At 42.2% G+C, this 11,610-nt stretch overlaps 2 protein-coding genes across 6 annotated transcripts; both read left to right on the forward strand.

Annotated features, from left to right (window-relative positions):
- The first annotated feature begins 3,228 nt into the window (after positions 1-3,228).
- Positions 3,229-9,537, forward strand: LOC129600483 (uncharacterized). 5 transcript variants are annotated; one of them, XM_055499031.1, is made up of 8 exons: positions 3,229-3,447; positions 4,619-4,813; positions 5,910-6,466; positions 7,266-7,781; positions 7,910-8,190; positions 8,489-8,752; positions 8,815-8,931; positions 9,186-9,537. In XM_055499031.1, the coding sequence occupies exons 3-8, from the start codon at positions 6,034-6,036 to the stop codon at positions 9,252-9,254; spliced, it is 1,680 nt and encodes a 559-aa protein (XP_055355006.1). In that variant the 5' UTR covers positions 3,229-3,447; positions 4,619-4,813; positions 5,910-6,033; the 3' UTR covers positions 9,255-9,537. The 5 variants fall into 5 exon arrangements, with proteins under 5 accessions (XP_055355006.1, XP_055354998.1, XP_055355031.1 ...); XM_055499023.1 differs by having other exon boundaries at positions 4,619-4,754; XM_055499056.1 differs by having other exon boundaries at positions 4,619-4,754; positions 6,076-6,466.
- Positions 9,538-10,321: 784 nt separating this feature from the next.
- Positions 10,322-11,320, forward strand: LOC129580633 (uncharacterized). Its single transcript, XM_055471242.1, has one exon. It carries the CDS (start codon positions 10,516-10,518, stop codon positions 11,296-11,298), a length of 783 nt encoding a protein of 260 aa, XP_055327217.1. The 5' UTR covers positions 10,322-10,515; the 3' UTR covers positions 11,299-11,320.
- The last annotated feature ends 290 nt before the right edge of the window (positions 11,321-11,610 follow it).

The raw sequence follows: 11,610 nt of genomic DNA on the forward strand, positions 1-11,610 counted from the left end.
ATGATTCTAACGCGTGGGATAGCACTAACATTTCTACGTGCTGTACAGAACTATTTAACAGTAATGCACATAATATGCGGACTGTACTTCTATCTGAAATGATTGTATAGATATTATCTTTCGTACAGGCGGAAGTCAAGTCAGAGGTTTTAAACGTAATTGGAATTGTCCCTTTCTCAAGCCCTTAGACTTCCTGTTACGCTGGTACAATATTCATGAGTTGTCGCATGCTTACATTTAACATTATCAAGGCTGGTATGGTTCGTGATGGATCGATAATTAACGAACATTTTCTACGTCTACGGCCATGAACTAAACCGTAAATAAATTTGATCAAATGACTTGCGAAATATCCCAAGGACTCAATTAACTACACAGTACAGGCCTACTAATGGTAATCCGTGTTTAATCCAGAAGAACGTGATAAACACAATAAAATCTGGAATGGCTTTTATTCAGTCAAGCAAAATACAAAACAAAACGCTGCCGACAGACGTCCCATTTTCCTGCATTCACTGCAAATGCAATCTCAGATTTTAAACACGCATGCCATTTAGTTTGTGTCGCCAAATTCGTAGTATATAATCGATGAGAGTGGTCATGTACAATGAGTGCTTCACTGCTACTAACAAGATCGTACGAAGTTATGTCAGTCACACAGGCGGTAAATTAATTATTTAACGAAAGGGAATATAATATTTTCACACAATAACATCACGGGTTTCGAGACACAATTTATGTTTCCTGCGTACATAACATTGTTTTTTGACAATATTTACCTCAGTTCTGAAATTGTTATGTTACCATTGCAAAATGAGCGGATTGGTAACGGTAGCTTGCATTCAGTTGGTGGGATTGACTTGGCTAACCAGTTTGCTGGGTTCATGGGGATGAGTGTGATGCGGGAGATCTTCTGGTGTCAGAACCGGCATGGGCTGACCGGATGCGTCCTGGGGAACAGGTGGTAACAGAAGGGGCAAATTGCGTTTGCTGGCGGGGTTGTTAGATAATCCGGGGGGTGGAACACCCTTTTTCATCTGCTTAGCCACATTGTAGTCGCCTGGAACATCATATCATTTTTTAATTTACAGTCAGCAATGGCGACACTTGCAGAGAGTTTCGTTTTATTTTTGCAATGCACAACGAATATTCTGGTATCGTAATAAATTTTAAAATTTGATCATTTACAGGCTTCCTTATAAATAAAATTATTACAGTAAACTAAAGTAGAAGTATTGATAACTGCAAATACAGCGAATATTGCACAAAAACTCTCTATCGTGAAAGAAACTGGCTGGATACTAAAACCCTGTCCAATATGGTTCTAATTTTCAAGATTTATTTGACAGGATCACAAGATAAGTCCTTCAGGAGCTGAGTTAACAAGTTGAATTCATACAGGACTGATTGTGTTTACCTTCGGAATTTTCTCCAGGACTTCCTTCCGGATCTTCATGGAGAACTCCTGTTTCCGATTGCTCCGTCTCGGTGCCCGCCATGATCCGCTTACAATTACCACAAGGCAGATAAATTTCAGAAGATAATCCACACACACACTTAGCTTGGCAATCCTGCAGCTGTATGACAGTATGGTTAAAGGACCAAATTCGAAATATCGATTAATAATTTATCACTTCACATTTGCGGCCACCACATGAACGATCAATGAGGAAATGCAAGAATAAATATTTCAACCATACGTCGTACTTCCTACCGTCAACTTTACAGAATCAATTGCACGCTATAGATCTGCGATCGCAGTACTGCACAACATCATAGGTACTGAGAGTCTGGGTGACAGTCAACTGTGTGTACTTTAGGGAAGGTACATACAGTACGCATGTCACGGCATGTGTTGCGGTAAATTTCAAAACTGCGGCAGCGTAATGCAAAGTTGCAGCCTGAGAAGAGAGAACTCACCTACAATTCGCAGAAGCTGAACGGCTTGCTTTCTAATTATCTAAACTCTTCAAAACAAGTACAGTAGTTTGAACTTCAAGCCATAAGAACTTACCGTTAGAAGTATTCGTTTAAAAATAAAAACAAAAATAATGGGACAACTGAAAACGAAAAATTGAGTACTGTACAGTACTTGTACAGTAGATATCAGTAGGTGTCCGTAGCCTCGGGAGGGTCTACTGCTTGTACTGAAAACTCAACGGAACATTCGCCACTGGGAGGCAACGCTAGCAAGGTCAAAGGAAGTTCTAGCAGTACGAGTTGAATTGGTTCTATTTCTTTTTTTTTTAAACAGCGATTATAAAATTTTATGAATTATAAAATTTTTTTAACGGTACATTATTTTATAGTGTCGAACATCAACGTTAGGAGTACAGAGTATCTGCACTACAGAAAAACTTTAAATGATGTGAATTAAGGCCTTTAAGCAAAGGGCACTGTGGCAGCACTAGAAATTACGAGAGAGACTACGTAATACCGATCCCCGAGAGCGCAGCTTTGCATAATTTTTTTTCATTTCAGAATCGCTTTTAATTTTGTAATGTTTTGGCCTTTGCTGCGTTATTGACTGATCAAAGCTGCAGCCTGCGTCCGAGATTTCTCTGAGTAAAGCAAATTTCTGGTTGCCGGAACAGTGTTTAGCATTTGCCATTCGATGATTTGATTTTTGGAAGCAGAAATGGTATTAACGATTAAATTAATGCACTGCTATTGCAGTATCGCTGCATTGCACAATATTTATATCTATATAGTGCTGCATTGCACTGCAATATCTATATGTGAAGCAAACCTCGCTCAAAGAAGCGAATGAACGTTCATACCTCTAGAGCGCGGCACTGGCAAAATAGTATAACTAATGCGTGCGGTTGTGTGCAGTACCATATTCCAGATTTTCTCCAGTACCATATTCCAGACTACCATTCTCCAGAATTTGCGACAGATTTCTGACACAGCAGTTTTTGTACTTACCTTTAAATCCTAACTTGAAGTATGCTTGTAGCTATAGCCATACCATCGTAATGATCGTATACAGATATTAGGTATACGTGCTCAACGCATAACTGGGATAATTTCCGGTCGCGGCCTTCCGGTCAAGCGTATCCTACAGAGGGCGCCATGCGACTAAGATGTACCATCCCCCGACGGTGGCAGGTCTAACGCTACAGCATTACGCGTAGCGTGCCGAGACTCATAAAAGAAGGGGGAGTATGGAAACTTTGGCCATCTATCTCGCTACGAGCTCCTGAAATTCATTTGTGATGCTGTAGACTGAGTAGAGTGAAATGTGTGAGCAACAAGCATACTGTACGCGTGGTTGCTTTCTCGAATTCTTATCTCCAAAATCACTTTGGTTTCATTTGCTGGATCTCTAATTACCAGTTCAATGTTTTAAGCAGCATCCTTTTGACCTTATCTGTTCAAAAGCTTCAAGCGCTTGCGATGACCCACCTTGATGTTGGAGTAGGATTAAAATCAGCATCTGTGACTGTAAGTGAAAACGCTTATGTCGGCCTAAGTCATAAGTGATAAGTTACTTATCACTTATGACTTATCATAAGTAGATTGTTTTTTTCGTTCTCGTGTTTTAATTTCCTTCCGAATACGCTTTGCCTGCTTCGATGTTAATGCTTATTAATGAAATTAATGAAGTTTAATTAGCGTAAATCATAGCGCAAGTCACAAGTGTCGTTTGATTTTGAACGTACGTCACTGACTCGTTTGTAATTTAACCTGGCATCGTGACATTTTGTTCAAAAGCGCCTAGTACTCCACTACGCCGTGAGTGATCGTCAGCAGTATTACAGTTCTGGTGATCAAAAACCTGAAATTTGCTCTGGAGGTGCCTGGAACGTAGCCAGGAAATGCGAAGAACATTGATTCAATAAAAGTCTTCGATTATAATAATTTGGTTTCTGGAATTGAGAGTTAGAAAATTCCTGCCCATGTACGGGCAATGGCATCTTAAGACCTTGCGTTCATTTTCCATTGATTATTTTGTGAGCCAATTAAAGTGCGTAATACCGAATACGGTAATTCGAGTAATTATGTCTTTTAGATAATCATTTTTATCTAGGCCGGATTATTTGATTTTTGACGAAAAGTTCTTTTATTTTTATAATTTTTTGTTTTTTTATTAAGTATTTTTTTATTGTATAAATAAATTTACCGGTTTATCAATTTGTTATGGTTAGTGTGAGAATAACCGGTGAAGCTGAGCCACCAAATCCTTACTGTTCTTACGATTTCGCGGTTGCACCTTTTCTTCGCTGGCTGTGGTTTTGACGTGTTAACCACTCGGTGGTTTTTGGAAGATAGCTTTTGCAGATAAATTAATGCGAGGTGCATCTTTTGAATCCCTAAGAATGATCTGTGGTCCATTCTGTCTGATGTTACACTGACACACCGTCACAGTGAAAAATTGAATAGTATGTTGCTATTAGATGTTTGTGTAAATCAATAAGCTATGCGAGATTCTTGCCAGTTATGATGATTTTAATCTTGAGCATAATTAAACATTTTCGTGGATTTAGCGCATTACTTTCGTGCCGTATTGGCAAAATTAATATTTTTCTGTTTATGATTTTCGTTTTTGTGCAACGGATGATGAAATCCGAGTTGAAAAAGTACTTACTGCGCCATAATTTTGTTGCTCTTGTAGATCACGACGCCACGAACAAGTTTGAGGATTTCTAAGTGAGAATTGTTTGCACGGTGACACGAGTGGAGATCCAGAATGATTGGAAAAATTCGATAGCTGTTTGCAATTGTGAATGGCCTGATTCTTGTGGAACCCGGTATGCGTTACATCTATTACTTGGCACTGTGTTTGCAAAAGGATAATCATAACTCATAAGTATGTAAATCTTTTTTGCGGTATTGCGTGCGTGATCAGCGATTGTATCCTTTCACCATCGCATGGGCAATAACTTTGGCAGCTCAACTACTGTAATTCTGTGGCTGATGCGATCAATATATTTCCTAATATCCTTTAAAATTTAAATTGGTGCCTTCTCGCAAAAAAAAAGCTTCTTTTGCAAAGTTTGCTTCGCTTGTAGTGAGGAAATCAGGAGATTTGCTTTTCTCTGGCTTGGAGATCAGTTTAATTTTTTCGTATTTATTGATTCGTTCGGTAGTGATATTATCTCTTGAGTTTACTATCCGGTTTTTTAGCGTTGTCGCCAACGAGTATAAACTTTTGTTATCCTGGTTCGACTGGTGTCTCCGAATACCGTGTCAGACACGACTCTTGATTAGCTTTTTTAAAATATTCACTGAGCAAGGCATGAGAAGTAGTCCTGCCTGCACGGAATGGATTCAACCGGCGTTTCAGGATGCTGCGGCAGTCACGCATCAAATAGTTTAAGGACTTATCGTATTGGTTGCAGCCCGTTTGGCTTGGATTAAATGGCTATACTTCCGGCCGCTTATATGATTCATTAGCCCTGTACTGCACGTAGAATTTCTACGATTACTCCGTATAACATCGTTTGTCAGCCAAACGTAACCTATTTTGTTAGACAAGAACAATGACGGATCGTCCAGGAGATTGACAGGAACTTTGATTGTGCTTGTTAAACAAACATTTTCTTCGGTCATTTTTCAGTTGAATTGTTCCGTTGAAGCGGCATAGAACATTAGGAGTTTGTTATTGATATTCTACAGCGCATCGTCATAGCACATTAGCGTGTGAGTGCCCCATAAATTTTCGATTATGGTTTTTGTGGGACGTCGTCGAGTTTTTTCTAGGACATCTTGGGTTTGACTTGCTGCATTCCCATCGAAGTGTTCGTGCTGTAGATAGGCAAACATATAATTTGGTTTCATCGCTGTATGTTTTTGCAGTTTTATGAGCTGGTTTCTGTACATTTGTTATACAATAGTCACTGTGTTTGTTTACATTGCGTGATGCTGAATACTTTGTATCTAATCAGATTTTGCTGGCCACACAGGTATAGCCGCTTACTTGAGTGTGAGAACCCTCCGTTTTGTGTAACATCTCTCGTCCTTGCACGTGATTGCAATTGACATAACGCACAATTATAACGTCCCCCTAGCCGCAATTAAATCTCCTCTATGGGTGGATGTGCGCCGTCTAAAATGCCTAATGGTGAACAGGTGGACAGGAAGAGTTTCCGACTGGGTAATAATTCCACCGCGTTGCGTAAATCCAGTCACTCCGGCACGCCTTCTCTTAATGCATCAGAATTGCGAATAAAAACGCTTGCTGATACTGACGACACCTACGTGGAGGTTGTCAAAGGTGGGCGAAAAGATAGTGCTGCTGAAAGTGCGACCGGAAGCAACAAACATGGTTCATTCGATGGCCATTTGAATGGCTTGATGAAAGATGCCGAAAGCCAGACTATGCATTCGTCGCAGAATCATGTGAATTCGGGAATTCCCGGACCGAGAGGCGTTCGACCTTCGGGACTTCCAGCGGCATTCGCGCCGCGAGCGGGAGGGATTAGAGCTCCACTGGCTATCAGTGAAACTGCCTCCGAACTTGGTAAGAATCTTTTGCTCAGACTTCCAAATTACAGTACTTAGTTTCTCGGTTGGTCAAAGTCAGACTTTAGTCATTTCGGCTGCTTATTCACAAGTTCAGTTGGCGGTTGAAGTACGAGTATTTATTATATATGTAATTTCCTTCTCGATATGGGCGTTTCCAGCACTTCATTCATTCAGATGTAGCACTGCGGCCAAGGAAGATATGGGCTGCGCGCAACTCGTGGGCTACTTCGTATGCCTTCGTTGTATGATGAATGAACGCTGTGAAACGTTTTCAGGAATGGAAAGACTGCGGTCGTTGTAGATACAATTATTTGACCCTAATTTCTCTATGCCCGCTGGTGGTTACTACTTACTGCTCTTGTTCACTTTTATCGAACTGTTAACAGATTGTAAGATGCTTTATTACCGTTTCTCAGCTCACGCTCTCGTGGCGAGTTGACTTTCCGATAAAAACTCCATAAAGTTAGTTGAATGAAGTGATGAGGCAGCTTTTGCACTTGCCCCTGTATTGGGATTTGGGACTGATGTGGGTGCTAAAATATTGCTGGTAGGGTACGAGTGTAAATTTCGGATTTTGAGTATGTACGGTACAACGCGTAACTAGCCTGGAAGTTTTTTGTTCCTTCGTACTGTACCTGCGTACTGGGCTGCATGTGGTGTAACCGATCAAAATAAGCCTACATTTACGCTAATGACTAAATCACAGAACATAAGTTCATTGCACATTGAAGTTCTGTGAGTGCGTTACGTACAGTATTTCACTCTAGCAGCAATCAGAGTTGTTTAAACTGTAGGAACGCCGACACCTATGGATGAGAATAAAGCTTTCGGCAAACCATATCCTTCTAGTGCTTCTGTAACCGGCCAATTTAAGCCTTTGTCGTTTTCCGGGCAAGCCAAAATTCAGTTGGTTTATCCACCAAAACTGCCCACACCGACATCATCCATGCCGGCTGTTTCGCCGTCAGTCAGCTCCGCACCTTCTGCTTCGCACATACCGGGGCCTATATCGCGGCCTAAGGGCCCTGTCCCACTGCCTCCTGTCAGGTCGGTGGCTGCTCCCAACAGTTTACCGGCAAGTGGAAGGAATGGGACGGATAATGTGCCGGTCACCAGCGTTCCTTACACCACTATATCCGGCACTGCTGCAAATCCAGCCTACGTTCAGCGTAACGTGCACTTGGCTGCTAAAGAACAGTTCAGCAAACAACGCAGCACAGAGAGCGTAAAGGCAACTGCAATGGGAGTTGATGGGATTTCAGTGGAATCCGGCCCCATCGATAGTGGACGAGTGCGAAGTAGAACTGAAAGTGAGTTCCTGGCCTAAATCGAAGTTGCCCGCCAGCGTAAAAACGTTACCATAAAACTGAAATTATGCTGGTTTCCCTCATAGTTTGTACGTGTTGCAAGAACTGTTGAAAATTTTTTTAATTTTTAGACGTTATTTCGAGTACTTCATCAAGTAGCAGTATTCCTATTTCGACGAGCAAACTTACCGGTCCGAAATCTGGTTTGCGACCGCCTGCTTCATCTGTCGGTAGTGCACCGCGTGGACCTTTGGCGCTGGGTACTCAGAAACAAGCACCAGGACCTGTGCCTACAAAGCCAGTTAGGAAGTCGCCGCAGTCGGCAGCTGTTAATGAATTGGATATGCATTATGTGAATTCATTACCGACAGGTCCGGACCCATCGCCGGCGCTGTTCTATCAAAACCAGGAGGTAACGAAGATGTAAATCATGCTGAAGGAAAAAATTAGACCGTTACGATATAATGTGTTTAAAATATGGAGTGGACACTGGACACAAGAGTTGTTATTATTGCAGAATTATAGCCCAGTTTGATAATATATCTGGGCGCTGAACTTTAATATCGACAGTGCTCAGTGTTTTAGTGCGGAACAGTATAGTGTATTAAGCGCATTTTTGTTTTTTCTCAGCTGTGCAGTTAATTGCCTGGTGGATATTGCGGGTTCTGATAATGGTGACATTTAGATGCGAATATGGTTTTATTTTGCAGGCGCTGCGGCATTTACACAGTGCTAATCATCCATCAGTGTCATCAGTGCCAGTAGAGAGATTTTCGGGATTAAGTTTGGATGGTGCTGGGTACAGGGATAGCTTTCTCGATGATCATGATTACTTTGCTGGTGGAGAAGCGTTTGCAGAGAGGCCTAAGCAATTTTCTGTCGATGAGTACGCCCTAAAAGATATGATAGCCACATTAGTGGATGCTAAGAGCCTGGCCGAGGAGCTGCTGGTTATCAACGAAAAATCCAGTCTTGTGAGCGATGAACTTTGGCAATTTTCGTGGGCTGCTAAGTTTCTTATCAGCCATGGTTATAGGTTCTGAGTGACAATTTGGGAAGGAAAGTCAAGGATAAAGCAAGCATCAGTGCTGTGAAAGAAGATGAGCAGCACATCAGACAATTACTGTTACGACCGAGTGAAGACACTTTTCGTGTACGTATCGAGCTTTGCAGTTTTTATTATTGATAATCATCATGTGGACATTACATTGCATAAATTGTTTTTCTGTACTGTACGATTTTCGATGGACGGAAGAGAATTCAGTTGATGTTTTCTGAATGGTATTATTTATTTTGATGAGTAAACTTGCTTTAAAGTTGGTGGTTGTCCACTCACTGGCTCGCACCCATTTAAAATATGCAATGGCTGCGAATTTTCCTTGTTTTGTATCTTGCGTTTCTTTACAGGATCCGAAAAAAGCGTTGGATTTGATATTGCAGTTGCAAGACGCTTTACGGAGTGCGACAGGATTGTAATCAGCGTTCAACACACAATTTCGAGCTGTGATTTTGATATCCTTGTCAGTCAAATTTTGTGCCAACGCCAGCGGTGTGACCTTGTACAAATTTTATGATTAACATGTTTGAAGCTGTTACTGATTTTTCTTTTAACCTTTTTGTTTCATCTTTTACCGTTTAATGACTACGTCTTAAGATTTTACAGATTGCTTTATGAAATCAGACTTTTCAGTTGTGATATGAAGTTGTATATGGAACAAGATGTCCATTTTGCTGACCAATGGTTAAAAAGTCTGCTGTACTGAATAATGGATATTTAAATCATGCTGATTACTTTCGATAGGTTTTCACATCCCGATCGGTGTCATATAGATGTGCTGATTTTTATGGAGGCACGTAGAAAGAATTATGCAGCTTATACGACGGGAACTCTTATTTATTTTCTTGTTGCATTTTGAATGGTACGGGAAGTACTGTAGACCACCACGCACATGTTTTATTTTACTGCGCGCCGCATACAAGGGAAACGGATATATATGTGTTCGCAGACTATGGTGTAATACAGTAGAGAGGTGCACTGCACATAAGAAAAACGTAAGTGGTTTTGGAGGATTTTATTAGGGTTTGTGTTGATGCACCGAAAATTGGTTTAGAGATTAACTTTGCAAAGTGCGAGTTGTATATTTATGGCGGGACTGAAGCGGAGCAGCAAGACATTTATGACCGATTTGCCGTCGTCGCACCTGGAATTCAAAGGGTGACTCCAGAGACACTGGAGCTGCTTGGTGCTCCTCTTACGGACTGGTCAATCGGCCGCTGCTTGGACGGCAAAATTGACCAAATCAAAAAACTGACAGATTCACTGAGCGTCTTGCCGGCGCAGCAGGCGCTATTCCTCCTTAGAAACAGCCTATCGCTCCCTAGGCTTATGTATACGCTAAGAGCGGCCCCTTGCAACAAATATCCGGAGAAGCTAAAAGATTTCGACCACGTGATTAGGTCGAAAGCGGAAGAGATTACGAATGTTAAGATGGATGAATGCACTTACGGGCAAGCTACTCTGCCGGTCCAGTATGGGGGCTTGGGACTGCCTAAAGCCGAAGAAATCGCAACGCCGGCCTATCTCTCCTCGCTATATTCGACCGACGAATTAGTACGCACTATTGTGCCTGAAGATTGCCCCGATGATCGGTCTGACGTTGAGTTATACTGGCAGGAACGTACAGGAAAGGGTGCACCAGCGTTAGAAGACCGGAGTAACCAACGCTTGTGGTCGGATATGCTGACTGCCGGGAAACTGGACGCCTTAATGGAGAGTGCCGACGTTATTGCATCTGCTCGTCCGTTGGCTGTCTCCACTAAGAATGCCAGTGCCTGGTTGTTTGCGCTACCGGTTGCTAGCCTTGGCACATTGCTGGACGATGCCGGTCTGCGGATCGCTGTTGCTTTGCGGATGGGTGCACCAGTATGCAAGGAGCATAAATGCCGTTGTGGGGAAATGGTTGACGCGTTTGGCTTACATGGCCTGTCGTGCATAAGAAGCCAAGGAAGGTTCAGGCGGCACGCCAGTCTGAACAGTGTAATCCAACGGAGTCTGGGTTCAGCAAAGGTGCCGACAATCTTGGAACCGCCCGGACTAAGCAGATTAGATGGGAAACGGCCGGATGGCTTATCACTCTTTCCTTGGAAAAATGGCCTTCCTCTGATTTGGGATGTGACGGTTGTTGACACGTTCGCTACGTCGTATGTAGCCAGTTCATCAGAAGCCGCGGGATCTGCAGCTGATGACGCGGAAACACGAAAAAGAAACCTTTACTCGGAACTGACTGATCGACACTTTTTCGAACCAATCGCCCTCGAAACGATGGGAAGTTGCGGCGGTAGTACCCGTCATTTCATCAACGAAGTTGGCCGACGCATTAAAGAGCAAACAGGAGAAGCGCGCGCCACCGAATTTTTGTGGCAACGTCTAAGTGTGGAAATTCAGCGCGGGAACGCTGCTTCTGTTCTGGGAACGGTTGGGTGTTCTAAACAGCTTGAAGAATTGTTCTTTTTGTTCTAAATTGGTTTACCAAGTTCAAGTGTAAATGGCTTTTAGCTTGTACAATTTGTCAATAAAGGTAACTAGATGCAGAAAAACGTAAAACATCGTTGATGAGCCAGTTCATATGTGAAAAAAATGAAGTCAGAAGTGAGTTTTCTCCCATAAAATCGGCAGTGATTATTCCCTTTCATATTCCGACGGAAAGGCGAATTAATTGAATTTCAAGGTACCGCCCATTTTCCGACAATCGTATTCCAATTACTCCTGCAGTTTTTGCACTTACATCTGCCGGCATTCGCTCAGGGACACCTCACAATCCCTGGGTAAAGA

The sequence above is a fragment of the Paramacrobiotus metropolitanus genome, unplaced genomic scaffold (genome assembly GCF_019649055.1).
Source record: "Paramacrobiotus metropolitanus isolate TYO unplaced genomic scaffold, Prichtersi_v1.0 Parri_scaffold0000004, whole genome shotgun sequence".
NCBI classification, from domain to species: Eukaryota; Metazoa; Tardigrada; class Eutardigrada; order Parachela; family Macrobiotidae; genus Paramacrobiotus; species Paramacrobiotus metropolitanus.

What these genes read in the sequence shown, in the direction of transcription:
- LOC129580633 (XM_055471242.1), top strand. Translation starts at nt 10,516, where the DNA reads ATGCTGACTGCCGGGAAACTGGACGCCTTAATGGAGAGTGCCGACGTT.
- LOC129600483 (XM_055499031.1), top strand. Translation starts at nt 6,034, where the DNA reads ATGGGTGGATGTGCGCCGTCTAAAATGCCTAATGGTGAACAGGTGGAC. An exon ending in AGTGCGAAGTAGAACTGAAA is followed by an intron (nt 7,782 to 7,909) that starts GTGAGTTCCTGG and finishes TTTAATTTTTAG; the next exon opens with ACGTTATTTCGAGTACTTCA. An exon ending in TCAACGAAAAATCCAGTCTT is followed by an intron (nt 8,753 to 8,814) that starts GTGAGCGATGAA and finishes CCATGGTTATAG; the next exon opens with GTTCTGAGTGACAATTTGGG.